The sequence below is a fragment of the Centruroides sculpturatus genome, unplaced genomic scaffold (assembly GCF_000671375.1).
Source record: "Centruroides sculpturatus isolate CEXI.00-Female unplaced genomic scaffold, Cexi_2.0 scaffold276, whole genome shotgun sequence".
NCBI classification, from domain to species: Eukaryota; Metazoa; Arthropoda; class Arachnida; order Scorpiones; family Buthidae; genus Centruroides; species Centruroides sculpturatus.
This window is the reverse complement of record NW_019384509.1, coordinates 331080-346126: the sequence shown is the minus strand read 5'-3', so window position 1 is coordinate 346126 and position 15047 is coordinate 331080. Positions and strand designations below refer to the sequence as shown.

Here is a 15047-nt window from a genome sequence, read left to right as displayed (position 1 = left end):
TTAATCATTTTAAAAATTAGCATTTGAGAATTTAATTTTACAGATGTAATAAAGTAATTTAATAAAACAAAAACTTTTAGAGTGACCTTTCAAAACAAATAATTTTGAATTCAATCATTCAATATATACATAAAAATATAGCATAAACTTAATATTTTATTTATGGACATTAATAATAGTTTACATCTGTATAATAAACAAAACTTTAAATAAAATGAAAACTCCTTTCAAATTGCTAATTTAAATCTGGAATATGATAAATTAATTACAGAATTTTATTATAATGCATAGCATTATCTTTTTATTAAAGTAAATTAAAACACTAAAATAAATTTTTCATATGGTTTTGTTGACTTTAACAATCATATATACATTCTAGTAGTATAATACATTAAAAAAAACATAGGTCACCTATAAATTGCACTTGTTTTAAATAGCCTAGATGCATCAGAACAACTGTATTTGACATTTATTTTGTTGTAATGAGTATCCAAAATATAAAAACCCAGTATTTAAAATCCACTGAAACTGGAGGGAGATTATTGACAACATTCCAATATTCAACAAAGCTTGCAAATCACATTTAACATTTTTTCTTTTTACATAATTTGTGACCTTGTCTTAAATTCACAAATGAACTATTTGTACTTTTATAGTTGTCTTCTTGAAAGACAACCAGTAATCAAACATTTATTTATGCCTACCTCATATCACAAAAAAGAAAGGCAGATGCTAATAAATATGGAAAATTTAATTTTTCAATTCACCAAAATCATTATCCATCTTCTAAATATCATCATATCTCTGGCTTCCTAAAAATTATTTAAAGTAATGAAATTAATATACAATACATGTATGTTACTGAAATATAAAATTTATCATTTAAATACAGATTGAGAATCCTTTATCTGAAATGCTTGGGACTGGAAGTGTTCCAGATTCTGGAATATTTGTATATTTGCATTAGACTGATTTAAGAATTTTAAGATTTTCTTTTTTTTACATCACTTTAAGGATTTTTATTGCTGTATTTTATGGTACATAAAACGTAACTTTTGTTCAAAACAAAGGCTTAAAAAGCAAAAAAACCATCCTGCGTCTTATACGCAAAGTTTCAATCTTCCATAGATTAATGAATTTCCCAAATAGGTTTCAGTAAGTGTCAACTAACCTCTACATAGCCACTCTTGAATAAAAATGTTATTTATGCTTCTAACACAATAAAGTGCTATAAATTAAGACACTTGGCGGGTTTTCTCATCTTTATTTAGTTGATTATTTTATATACTAAATAAAGATGAGAAAACCCACCAAGTGTCTTAATTTATAGCACTTTATTGTGTTCTTAGAAGCATAAACAAATTGTAAAGCACAGTTTCATATCATCAAAAAAAAAAAAAAAATGTTATTGCTTAATTAAACATTATTATTATTATTACTACAGTTATACTTCTAAAACTCAAATATGAAGGAACCAAAAAATAGTTCAAGTTTTAGAGAGTTGTATATATGAAGGCAAATGAAAAATAGAAAAATTTTTATTCAGATACAAAGTACAAAGCAGTACAATAAGAGATGAAATTCTGCAATATATTTAAGTTCATATTATTTGTTAAAATCATTATTTGAACAATATATGAGGCTGTGATAATGATCAAAATAAATGTCATGAATTTAAGTATATCACAAAATTGCTTCTCTATACTATATTGAATTTATTCAAAAAGCAAATTCCAAAATAAATTTCATAAATTATCCACAGTAAAACACTTAGGTGGTTAGCAAATAGATCTTTATTAATGTAAAAGACTGAATTCATGAAGTACTGAAGACAAAATTTCAAATTGCTGCCACAAATGAAGAATTCTTCTCCAAATAGAAGTATATATTATGAGAAAATTAGTATTCTTCAATGAAAATTAAAAAACACTAATAAACTTTAGGTGTTACAGTGTCTCTTCTCGGCCCACTGTGACAAAAAGTAAATAAATAAATAAATACCGTTAACATTTCTACCATGCAGAGAACAACTTTGTCAAGCAGTTAAATCAGTGTTTCCCAAACTTTTTTAGGCCATGCCCCACTTTAACATTTCTAAAATCATCATGTCCCCCCATACATAATTTTAGTTATAAAATTTATTTTTGTTCTTTTTAGTAATATGAATGATAATTTTAAAGCGATTTCTTANGCGAAGGGAAGAAATTGTCATGTCAATTCTCAAATTGCCCCCCTCCAACCATCAAATTGCCCCCCTGTGGGGCGTACGCCCCACTTTGGGAAACACTGAGTTAAATGGTACAAGAAAGCTAGATTTAACAAATTTTCCACTAAATTACGACTCTGTTATCATTAGCTTACTTATCCAGATATATTAAGGCTACTTTACCAAATGATGGACTGAAAAGGGTCATGAAACTTAATACAGGTTGACCATCCAGCACTAATTTCCATGAGAGCAATTCAAATTTCCTGGGTCACTGCACTATAGTTGGTGGTACTAGCTGCTTCATAAGCTGTTTTTGAGCATTTTCAAACACTGTTTTTGAGCATTTTCAAACAAGCATTTTCATTACTGCTATATGCATTTTTATTATAACCTGCCAACATTTAGTTTCAGTTATGGCTCCAATAAATACAGAAAGTACTTCTCATGGCGTGAAGCACAAACACCATACATTGTCCGTAACAGATAATGTCAAATGTCTGAAAAACTTAACAGTGGCATATCTGTACAAAGCCTGTGTGATTTATACAGCATTAGCCTGTCTGCAGTTTATGACACAAAGAAACAGAGAAAAATTGCTCAAGTTCTTTGGTGACAGGTTTCTCTTATTAATGATATATACTGATTTACCGCACATTTCAAAGGTAGGATGAGTGTTGTGTTATATGAGGTAAATAATGTGGTGAGCTGTTGGGTTATGTGCGTTCTAATCTAACCATCAATAATCTGACAAAATCACTTATCTTGGACCCTACATGTCCCAATGATGCCAAATTAGAAATGGTCAACCTGTAAACTTAGGTTTGCTTGCTACCTGTAAACTTTGGTACCTGATAAGTTTGCCTAGTTTGACTTGAGGGACAACATTGAGATGTGTGAAATTTTGTTTGACTAGAAAAGTAGAAAAATACATTACAGGTATACCTCGACTTACGTCGTTTCAAGTTACATCGTTCCCGATTATACGTCGTTTGTCAAAAAAGTATATGGAAAAATAAAAATCAAGTTTAAGTCATTTTATTCGACTTTACGTCTGTCCGCCACAAATATTAAAGTCGTAATATCACTAGAAAAGTGTTTAAAGCACATAAAATCATATTAAAATATATAAATTTACAAGTATGTACTGTATTTACNAAATCAAGTTTAAGTCATTTTATTCGACTTTACGTCTGTCCGCCACAAATATTAAAGTCGTAATATCACTAGAAAAGTGTTTAAAGCACATAAAATCATATTAAAATATATAAATTTACAAGTATGTACTGTATTTACAGTACATGCATTCATAAATTTAGATTACTTTTTATCTGTACTATATTAAAAACTAAAATTTATTTGTTTGTAAGCTTAAAATAGATCCTTATTAACCATACATTATTAAAAATACATTAATAAATAAAATACAGAACCGGGAATGGTAATTTATGATTTAGCCTAGTAACGAGTAGATTCGGAGACAAGTAAATTCAACTTATGTCATTTTTCGACTTGCGTTGCTTTCCTGGAACTAATTACCGACATAAGGCAAGGTATACCTGTATAATATACAGGTTATTTGCCAGGAACAACGATCAAGTTCTATTTAAGGAGGAATGTCTTAGTACAGTTCTTCTGCCTGTGTACACACACAGTAAGAGGTAATACGAAATTTTTTTTATACAAGGAAAGGTGTATGTCAGGGCTGTGTTCTTAGTCCTTTGCTTTTCAACTTTTACTTAAATGACTTGATTATGGAAGTTAATAATTCCAATGCTTCTGGCTTTGATTTTGAGGGGGTCAAAGTGAAAATTTTGGCTTATGCTGATGATAGTGTGTTGGTCTCTGATTCTGTAATGAACTTACAGAGGATAATTAATATTTTGAAGTCATTTGTTTGTAACATGACACTGGAAGTTAATTTGGCTAAATAGAAAATTGTGGTTTTTAGGAAAAGAGGCATGGATTCTGTTAAAGAAAAGTGGTTTTTTAGAGATTGTAACATTGAAGTGGTACAAGAATTTAAATATCTGGGTGTATTATTTTGTTCAGATGATAGATTTGTCAAACATCTCGACTTAATGAGGAAGAAGACAGAAGCTCTGTCATTTAAGATTATCCAAACTTGTGTGAAGGGGAGATTGGTCAAATGGAGTAACAAACTTTGTTTATATGAATCTCAGTTGTTATCTGTTGTGCTGTATAGTGCCAAAGTATGGTTTTATGACTGGAATACAAAGTATGAAGCTATCCAATGGAATTTTATTTGACATGTTTACTGCTTAGGACAGTGGATTCCACATCATTTTTTTAGCATTAGAATTTGGTAGATGTTCCATTTACTTTATTATTATTAAGAAAGTATTGAGGTGGCTAGATAGTTTGAACCATAAATTGTCTTTGGTGCAAACTTGTAAGACTTTTCTTTTCAACATTAATTCTGATTGGGGAGGTGGAGTAAAAAAATTGTTTAGCCATTATGGATCATCTTATTCTCAGTGGTATAATAATGATTTCTGTTGTTCAGATTTTATGCTGCATGTTTCTGATTTATTACAGTGGGAGTTTAGAAATAAGATCACTCTGAATGACAACTTTTTCTGATATCAACCAGCAGAAATAGGTTTTATGACAGAAAAATATTTAAATTCAAATTTTTTCTTCAATTTTATTAAGATGTTTTTGTCTGTTAGAGGTAATTTGGTTCTGTATTTGAAGAGTTTGAGAATCATAAATGCTCCTTTTGCAATGAATTTACAATAAAGAATTCCTTCCATATTGTTTGTGTGCGCGCTAAGTTTGCATGTGAACAAAAACAGTATTTCAGAAAGCTTAGGTTATCTCAGATGGATTTTTCATATATTACATCTTTTTCTTTTGCTAACATGTTGAATATATTTAATTTTATTTCTCTGTTTTATAAAGCTTGTGTTTAATTTGTATTTCAGAGGGTGGCAGTGTCATTCAGTATTAAAAAAAGCATTGGATTCAGCTCTCTTGGGGATTAATTTGGTGTTGACTGTGACAACCTCTTGCTAACCTGTTTTGCATATTTCTTATTTTCATATTTTTTCCAGAAAATAAAAATTAAATAAATAAATTTACCTATTAGTTCTGTTTTATTATTTTTTGAAATTTTGTTCATTTCTAATGTCATGGCATCAGGTCATCACAATTTGCTTACTAGTTAATTGTGTATGCTTGGAATAATATTTACTAATTATCATGTATGGAATTTCGTGTTATTTTTTTGTAATTATATTTTTGCACTGGATATATATTTATGTACTGAAGTTTTATTATGCATAGGTTGTTGTATATATGTAATTGTTATTGTATATTATGTTTTGATTTTTGCTTGTACAGACTTAGACTTTGTACAGAGATTACCTTTTTACTGTATTTATTTACTGCATTTGTTTCTTATGGGACACCCTGTATAAAGGGTATTTGTACCTAGTACTAAATAAAAAAAATAAATAAATATTTAAGGAGGAATTCGAGATTAGAGGTTTTACTTTATTATCATTTGTTATAGCTAAGCAGCTTTTGTATGTATCCATGTAGAAAATTTTGACAGTAAATTTTACTGTCAAAATTTTACTTTTTTTAACCAGAATACAGTAAAAAAAAAAGTTGAGAGTCCAATACCAAAGACAGAGGATGGCTTAAATACACTAAATATTTTTTCCTAAATATTCTGTGTTGAAATGGGAGTGCTTCTTATATTCCTTAAAATACAATAATTATGAATAAAATTAAACATTTTCACACATTTATACAAATATGTTAATTTTAAACTATCACAATAGATAGTTTAAAATTAACATATGAAATTAACATGTATGAAAATTTTTAATTTTTGTACACCTGTAAAAATATTTTTAAAAGCTATTCACATAGACATGTTAAAATAATTTTACATAACATATTCACACAGAGGTGTTAACTGATCTGTTTAAAGAACATTTATCTGTTTAAATTTTTAATGTGTTCTGGAAAACTTACGTTAAAAATTGTGATGAAACTACATTCCAATAAAATGAAAAAACTGACATCTTTTGTATACAAAAATGTACTGAAACTTCATGTCAATATTTTAGGAATAGATTCTATAGTCAAAAATAAGCTTAAAATCCTCTACAAACATTTTTTAAATTCCACTACATTTTTGAGATCTAGCCTGTTAAATTATATAAGAAACCAATTTTAAACCACCCACCAAGAGAATACTGCTGTTTGTTTACCACTTCTGTGTTACCAATACATACAAACTGAAGCTTTATTTTAAAATATTTTAAAATTAAGCTTTTTGAGTACATGGAAATAAAACTGTTTAAAATGTCCTCCACATCTGCAGAGGTGGAGAACATTTTGAGCAGTTTTTGTAAATTATACTGTTTTATTTTGTAAAAAATGAAATGTTATTCAGAGTACATTTATGTTGAAAAACACCTGCTTTCCAATTTTTCCATTTTTTTTTTTTTACCATAAAGTAGGTGGATTATGCAAAATCTTAAAATGGATTGTTTACATTTATTACAGGATGGTCTACTTGGGAGACATTTATTTACCTCAATCTGTTGATAGAAGTACAGTGGGTAATTGGTTAACAAACAGTTCGGACTGCAAACAAATCAAACAATGAACACTTTTGCAAAAGATTTTTGTTGTTTGACAACAAACACATGTTCGGATAATAAACACTTCACAGAGCAAACACAAGAAGAAACGATGCTGCATTTAACATTTGTAAAACTATATTTTAATGGCATCTATGAATGGTTATTGAACGAGACTTTCACAGTTGTATACATAACCTTTTTCGCACTAGTTAATTTCTGTTCTCTGAATTTTTGTAAGTGCTTTTCTGAACTTTTTATTTAAGAAAACTGATAATATTATGGGGACTAAAAAGAGTGGAGTGTTGAGATCTGTGTTCACTATAGAAACTAAGCAAGAGATAATAGCCAATGTAGAGAGTGGGAAAATGTCTGATTTTAGCAAATAATATGATCAACAGGTCTACAGTAAGAACAATCTTCGCTAAGAAAAATATAATCAAAAAGACTCAAGCAAATAAAGGAGTAATGAAAATCATGTCTGAGAAACAAAGATGTGCCATCCATGAAAAAATGGAGAGATTGCTTTTAGTTTGTTATTACATGTAAATAAATGTAGTAAGAAAGTATAGAATTTTTTTTTGGGGTCTCCAGAACAAATTAATCAAATTATCATAAAAATCTATGGTAAATCAATAATCAGCTAACAAACAAGGTCTTGGAATGGATTATGTTCATTAATCAATCACCCACTGTATAAGAAACTATAAATTATACAGTTGATAACTATAGTTTTAATACTTTGGTGAGGAATTTGAAAAGTATCTTTTTTTGGTAGGCCAGATTCAAAAAACAAAGCAAATTTGGAAAGATATTCACAGAGGATTTTAAACTTATTTTTTACACTAGAATCTATCCCTAAAATATTAGCATGGCACTTTGTTATACCCTGTATATATACTTCTCATCAAGTTCACCAGCTAGGCAGTGTACTTGGCAAAAGTGTTTGGCGAAAATACTGGAATATTCCCAGTACTGTATGGAAATTTTTCTTTATAGTAATCAAAGAAACAGCACTCAAAAAACTGTCAGATTTTGGAGGTTTTCAATTTTTGAAATTTGAATAAAGGATTCTCAACATTACTACATTTTTCTATGCATTGAATACAAGTCATATATAATTCATGGTGAAATGAAACATTAAATATATAAAATTTATTCTTTATAGTGCTTAACAAAAACTTTTAAGTAATCTAAAAAGCATTCACTTTTATATATTATATAAGAAGTTGGTTCAAGAAGAATATAAGTCCATCAACCCATGTTTTCAGATGTACAGAAATTCTGCCCTTATTTCACATTTATGATAGCAAACAATTAGGTGTGACATATATTAAAATCTATTGTACAAACAGATTGTGATACATGAAGAGGGCAAAATCATTAATAGCTCAAAACCAGCTCTTTATGGATATATATCATTCTTGAACTGATGTCTTCATATCTATTTTTGTAGAATTCTGTCATTTATTGATCACAATATTGCCATTACATTTTTGAAATAACTCAAATCACTATAATAATATATATTTTAGAAATCCCAGAATCATTCTATATAATATTTCTCTATGTATTGCTAAATTCTCAGATAAATAATTTATGAACTATCAGCAATCAAATGGACTTGACAACAGGACTTGTACAGCAAAACAACAGATAATCTGTAAAAATTATCATCAATAAAAACAAACATGCTTCTAGCATATCTGAATAATATTTATTGAATAATAAAAATTTAAAATATAATCAGTTAACTTCCTGAACTGAAAGTGATGTATATGTTTTGAAAATAGCTTTGCAATATTTAACATGAAAAGAAACTTACATTAAATAACTAACAAATAGGCTAACTTTATTAATAGTGCAGTATTTTATTTAAATTTACCTTTAAGTAGCTAAGAAACTCCTGAACATCCATTATTACTATTTTTTATAGTAGTATCTTGTCCCATTGTAATATCACAAATATCTTTAACAATCATTTCTGCAATCTGCCATGCCATATCTTCTTGACTCTAAAAAAAGTTTTCAGAGATAATAAATTGATATCTGTATGTATATGATATCAAATTCTCAAAAATTATTTATTTTGCTTAATAAAATATAGTTTTTATTAGTACTTATATTAAGGAATTATTAAAATTATATTTAAAAAATCTCATTTTTATTTTCTGATTCTTTTATTTAACAAAAGAAAGCCAAATGTGATATATTGTGGACGCTTTGAAGATGTTATCAAAGAATAAATTTAAAGAAAAAACACATTTTTACTTCTGAATATGATTTAAAACATATTTATAAGATAGTTGGTGTTCACTATGAGTACTAAGAATGTCTTAAATTTTGAATAAACTTATTGAATTATTTTGAATTTACATGATTAGCATTTTTTCACCTAGATTTACAATAAGAGAGAATAGCAACACAAAGTTATGAAACATGTTTAAGAGATGCCTCCTATTTGCCCTTTTGAAGGTTTTATTTAAAAATATTAAGTATTTATAAAATAATAATCCATTTATTATTTTGGTTTGTGTTTTCATGATTCCTGAAGCAATGTCATTGTGTATTATCACAATGACATTGCTTCATCTAAAATTTCCTATAGTTATAGTCTGTGTAATGTGCACTTTATTTACATGTTGAATCTTACATCAAATCTGGTTTCAGTATTTTTATGCCACAACTTTCAAAAGTTTCCTTTATTTAGAAGTTTTCACTGAGCTTTACTTTTCAATCTGGATCCATCAGTTTTTTATAGGATATCTTGTAAATTAATGTCTGGCAATGAAGTTGGACAAAGGTTCAAATAACATAATTGGCCATGCATTTGCACAGCAAGCAGAAATTGCAAGTTTAAGTCTTGTCCCAGATTAATCTTTCCTCCAGAATAGTCTAATTAATTCATTTAATTCAAAAGTTATTATTATTACATTTAATACAAAATAGTAAAATAACTGCCTACCTTTAGTTCAAATTATGTAATATCCATAAAATTAATTAGCCAAGTTCTAACATGGTAGTTAGCCTAACTTAATCATTTGTTCAATTCATCCTAAACAATTATCTTCAAATATTTTAACATGTTTTAAATAATTATTACATAGATGGTGAAAAACAACTTTATAAAAAAAAAAGTAAGTAGCTGACTATCAAAGTTGTTTTTTTTTTATTACAAAATCAATGATTAATATGTAATTTCATGTTCTAAAAGTTTATCCATCTAAATGAAATATTTGCAGCATTTAAATATCTAATATTTAGAAATGTGTATTATATTTTTTATTTAATTTTATCAAAAATAATATAATTATTTAACAACAACAAATTTACCTTATCTTCTTCCCAATTAACTAATTTTTTCACTGCCTTTGATATACGTGATCCTGAAATTCAAATAAATTTTAATTAATATCATTTCTAGTCAAATATTCCACTCGCATATAATTCACAATCACCTGTTTTTCTGTCAGGTTCTGGCTGAAATTCTGTAGTTAATTTTCCATATTCATCTATATGAGCCATTTGTAGTTTCCTACAAAAATGAATCAAAATTCATATTTTCATTACAAAAATTTTTAAAAACTGAAAAATTAAAAGAATTAAACTGTTAATATAAAAGATAATCTTAAGTTTTTTAAATACATTTTTTATTTTTATATTAAGGACCAACAATCTGTGACAATAAATTTTTAAAAATATGCAGCAGTATTTAAATATTACAATCATAATCAATTTACTGACAGTTCAAAACAAACTGCTATCCATTGTTATTATTTTCTTGTACATGTGCTCCACTATATGAGTATTTCAAAATTCCACTTAAAAGAATATAGATTTACTAAAATTGTTTGTCTACAGATGAACAAAATTTGTTCATCTGAGCAGATAAACTTTACAAGCTTATCTATATTAATATAAGCTTTAAAAATATTTCATATACAGTAGACCCCCCTATAACGTGGGTTCCTATAATGTGGTGAAAAAGTTGCGACGGTATTCATATAAAGATGCTAAAAGGGACGCATAAAACGTGGTAAAACGTCATCGCTGACTCATGTCGCAACAGGATTGGTCAAATCTGGACCAATAGTAGACAAGCAGCCGAACTACTTACATGCTACAGAGAGTTTAGATGGGTAAGTTGAGTTTACTATCGTCTGTACAATATTAACTTAATTTATTTTAACTTTATTATAATTATATATATATATACTTTCTGCAGTCCAGCGCCACACTGTGGAGAGTTTAGGCGAGTAAGTTGAGTTTACTATTGTCTGTACAGTATGTAAATTAGGTACCGTAAGTCTAATACAGCACTGTAATTTTATACATTTCTTGTGAAAGAAACATTTCTTATTCAACGGCCATAAAAATTATTTATATTAATGATGTCTCCAAAGTTCAAAGAATTTTTCGCAGAAAAATAACTTATCAGAAATCGCGGCTGCCGTTTGGTGTGCTGCTCCGCAACAAAAACAAGCTTATTATATATAAAGTAATGGCGTCGTCGAACGGTGCACACTTGGTAAGTAATCCTACAATTTTTCATTTATAGCATAGTTTATACGGATTATTCCCAAAAAATTATACGTAATTTGGAAATGTTGAGTCGAATTAGTTTAGAATCGATTAATTTTATGGAAGAAAACCTTTCAAACAGTCGTAGTCCGTAAACTGCACACGTGATGGGCTGTGATTGTCTCACATATTTAAGGATTTCTACAACGCGAAATTCTTATAAAGCAGAACGTATCTACCGTGTTATGGGGGGATCGACTGTATTCCTAACATATAACATGATCTTACAGATCACAATAGAATAATTTTAAGTATATCTTTCAAAACCAATTCATTACTCTTTCATGTTTATTTATTACCCATCATAATTATTGACTAGAGAATCATACCAGATGCAACAGAAATACAATTATTTTGCATTAAATGTCAAGCAATATTCTTATTTGCTTGTGTTAATTTACTTGTGATTAAATAATAAAAATATGTAATGCATATGCTTTTCTTTAAAATTAAATACCATATTTTCATGAAGATTACCTGCAGATTATCTGCCTGAAATCTACAAAATTTTTTAATATGCTTTAATAACTACTCATTTTAATTTATATTATTTTCTATTAAATTTCTATTTTTTAAACAATCATTAGATTATTTTATATTAATATTTTGATCCCAGTAAGCAAGTCTCACATGGAATAAAGAAAATGCATTTATGGTTAATAATTATTTGGCAAATAATCTACTAATAGTTCTACATATGATTTGAGTTATTTATATCATAACAACAAGCTTAAAATACAGCAAATATATGTACTACTTAAGCCAGAACAGACTCCTGTAATGTCTGTTTCAACACTCATAACTTCTAATAAGTGCATCTTTTGAAAAATGTTTCAAATAAAAGTTTTTTTTTATATAGAATCATAATATGCAATAAAAAATTGGGATTTTCAATTTAAGAAAAGGAAGTTGACTCTGTCTTTCACCAATTATGGTGTCATTTATGATGAAAGTTATCATGAAACTGATAATGCCATCTGTCATCTTTGACTTCCTTGAAGATAACATCTTTTTTAATGAATTTTTTGAGTTATTCAGTGGATTAATTAAAAATGAACCACCATGCATACATGCAAGTGTATGTGCATGCAGAATATATATTTATTTATTTATTTTAATGCAGCTGCATTATTTTTACCAATTTTGAAGTTTACTTAAAATTTATATGAAATAATCAGAAAAAAATAAAACCATACTGTTGAAATGAATGTATGTTCTAGTCAATATTAGTTTTTAAAATGTTAAATATAATTGATAGACAGATCAGATTCATGCTCAAATCTGATCTATTGATGTCTGAGTAGGACCTTTGACATATAAAATTTTATACTTTAAAAGAAATATTTTATAACAATTGTTTTAATTATTTTTATAATTATAGTGGAGTTCTTATTAACTGGAAGGCAACAAGTTGCTAAATGCATTTTTAATTAAGTGCTATTTATTGTGTAGATCCCAGCACCCTTTTATTTTCTTTCATTTTGTAGCAGTTATAAATTTAATATTTTGTCTTTAGTTAAAATTAAATATATTACTTTTTTAATCTTTTGTTCTTGTTCTAGAGGATATCCTGAAAGTCACAATACATAGGAAACTGAATAGTTATTAAAAAATTGTGACTTTGTTTATAAAATAATCTGTACATGTTAGATGTTTCTAAAAACATACAAATTCATCTCTCCCATTCAAACTGAACTCATGTTAACACATAAGATGTTATAAACCTAACTGAACATCAAATGTTTTCTTTCAGGTAATCCATGTTTTAAATCTTTTTACTAGTAAATGAAATCCTTCAAGTGCCCAATGCTCTAAAGGTGAATTTCAATAATATTAATTAAGATTCCACAAGATCATGATGACCAATCATAAACCTAGAAACTGATGATCTAATTTTCCTAATATTGTAACTTTTGGACAGCCTGTAATTTCTATAGCTTACAAGTCAAATTCTAGTCAGTAAGTTTGGAACATATAAATATAGAACAAGAGTAAGAACAAGTAGTACATTCAATTTTAATTATACAAACTAATAAATTTATAACCACTGCAAATTGAAAAAAATAAAAAGTATTTTATTCAATTAATTCTAATAAATAAATTATTTAAGAAAAATGAACACAGGAAAATTGAATATCTGAGTCAGCAAGTTAGAAATGATAGGCATTACTAACCAGGCTGTACTGCAGCTGTCTTATACTTCATCAATCTAAGTGCATGTAGCAATTTGTGGCATTCCCTGGTGAGACACATTTTCAAACTGAACTCATGTTAACTGAACAAAGTTTTGCAATATTCAAGGTAAATTACAGAAAATCTTTTGTCCACAAAGACAAGAAACACACACATCATTGCAATTTGTTTCATGAATCTTGGTTGACCAATGGTACAGTACTCAAAGAAGCAAAGAAAGCAGAAGTTTTCTAAAGTTTTAAAAAGAATCTACTCTGACTTTTCAAGACAAAGCCAATTGTAAAAGGTTAAAAAAATTTTAATTATAATTGTAGATTTGCATTTACTTTAATAAATATTGTTGTTTTAAAATTTTTGATTGCAATTATTTTGAATAATTGGTATTCTATTGTATATACATTAAATATAAAAAAAATTATTTTAACATAAATAATTATGAAGTACATTTAACATACCCTGCTAATTGACGTTTCCACAAAGCATCTGGATGAAACTGCCCAGTATCAATTCTCATATCCTGATCTTCAATATTTTTCAAAATTTTTTGAACTAAAACACCTGGTTGTTTACTATCCATTGCTAAAAGTGTATTAATAGTTTGTGTTTGAATTGGAATACTATGTTCACTACTACTTTCACTACCTATTTTAAAATTAAAAAAGAAAAAAAAATTATAAATTTTTTATTATTCTTTTGTATTTTTACAATATTCTTATCTGTTCTTATTCAATAATTTGATAAATTTATAATACTTTTTTTATTTAACAGAAATATAAAATTCTTACAAAAATAAATATAAAAGGTTCCATAATTCAAATAAACATAAATTTTAAACGTTTTTAAAAAATGATTCAGTTTACTTGAAAATTTTAAATTTTACGGTTTACAGCTTTATCAGGGTGCCCACCCAACACTTTCAAAAAATTTCCTTAAAAACAATTTTTCTAGTTTATTTTTAATACTTCAGAAGAGCCTTTATATTTTACAATTCCCATTATTATTACAAAATAAAATAAACAATATCAAACAGTCCCTTTCAATTTTAATTTCTGTAAAAATTTAATGCCAGTACAGTCAAATCGCGGGTTGAACAATTTGGGCGAGTAGCCGGCCTACCTTAAATTATATCAGCCAGTCTATTATTGGTCCAGATGTGGGATGTGGCCGTGTCACTCATCTCGCTGGCTACTGGAATTCGTGGGCCTGAGTTTTTTTGTATTGCGTATGAAATTCTTTATTTTTGTCCATAGTTTTTTGTTATCAAGAATGTCTGCAGGATTGGGGGGTCAGTTGAGTCCTGTTTGGAGACATTCTTGGAAGAGTTCTGCACGTTGTTGGTTGTATTTGTTGCAGCTGAAGAAAAAATGTAGCGCATCGTCTTCACTCTGTCCATCACAATTGCAGGTGCTATCGATCTGCTTACCAAAACGGTGCAGGTATGATGC

At 27.8% G+C, this 15047-nt stretch overlaps 1 protein-coding gene across 1 annotated transcript in view; it reads right to left on the bottom strand.

Annotated features, from left to right (window-relative positions):
* Positions 1-242: 242 nt before the first annotated feature.
* LOC111622325 (A-kinase anchor protein 10, mitochondrial-like) overlaps positions 243-15047 on the bottom strand; it is a 71166-nt gene continuing 56361 nt past the window's right edge. Inside the window, exons 10-14 of the mRNA XM_023364680.1 lie at positions 14058-14244; positions 10287-10363; positions 10162-10214; positions 8714-8843; positions 243-812 (exon numbers count right to left, since the gene is read on the bottom strand). Coding sequence (XP_023220448.1) covers positions 8724-8843; positions 10162-10214; positions 10287-10363; positions 14058-14244 — 437 coding nt within the window. The 3' untranslated portion in view covers positions 243-812; positions 8714-8723. The remainder of the gene's footprint in view (positions 813-8713; positions 8844-10161; positions 10215-10286; positions 10364-14057; positions 14245-15047) is intronic.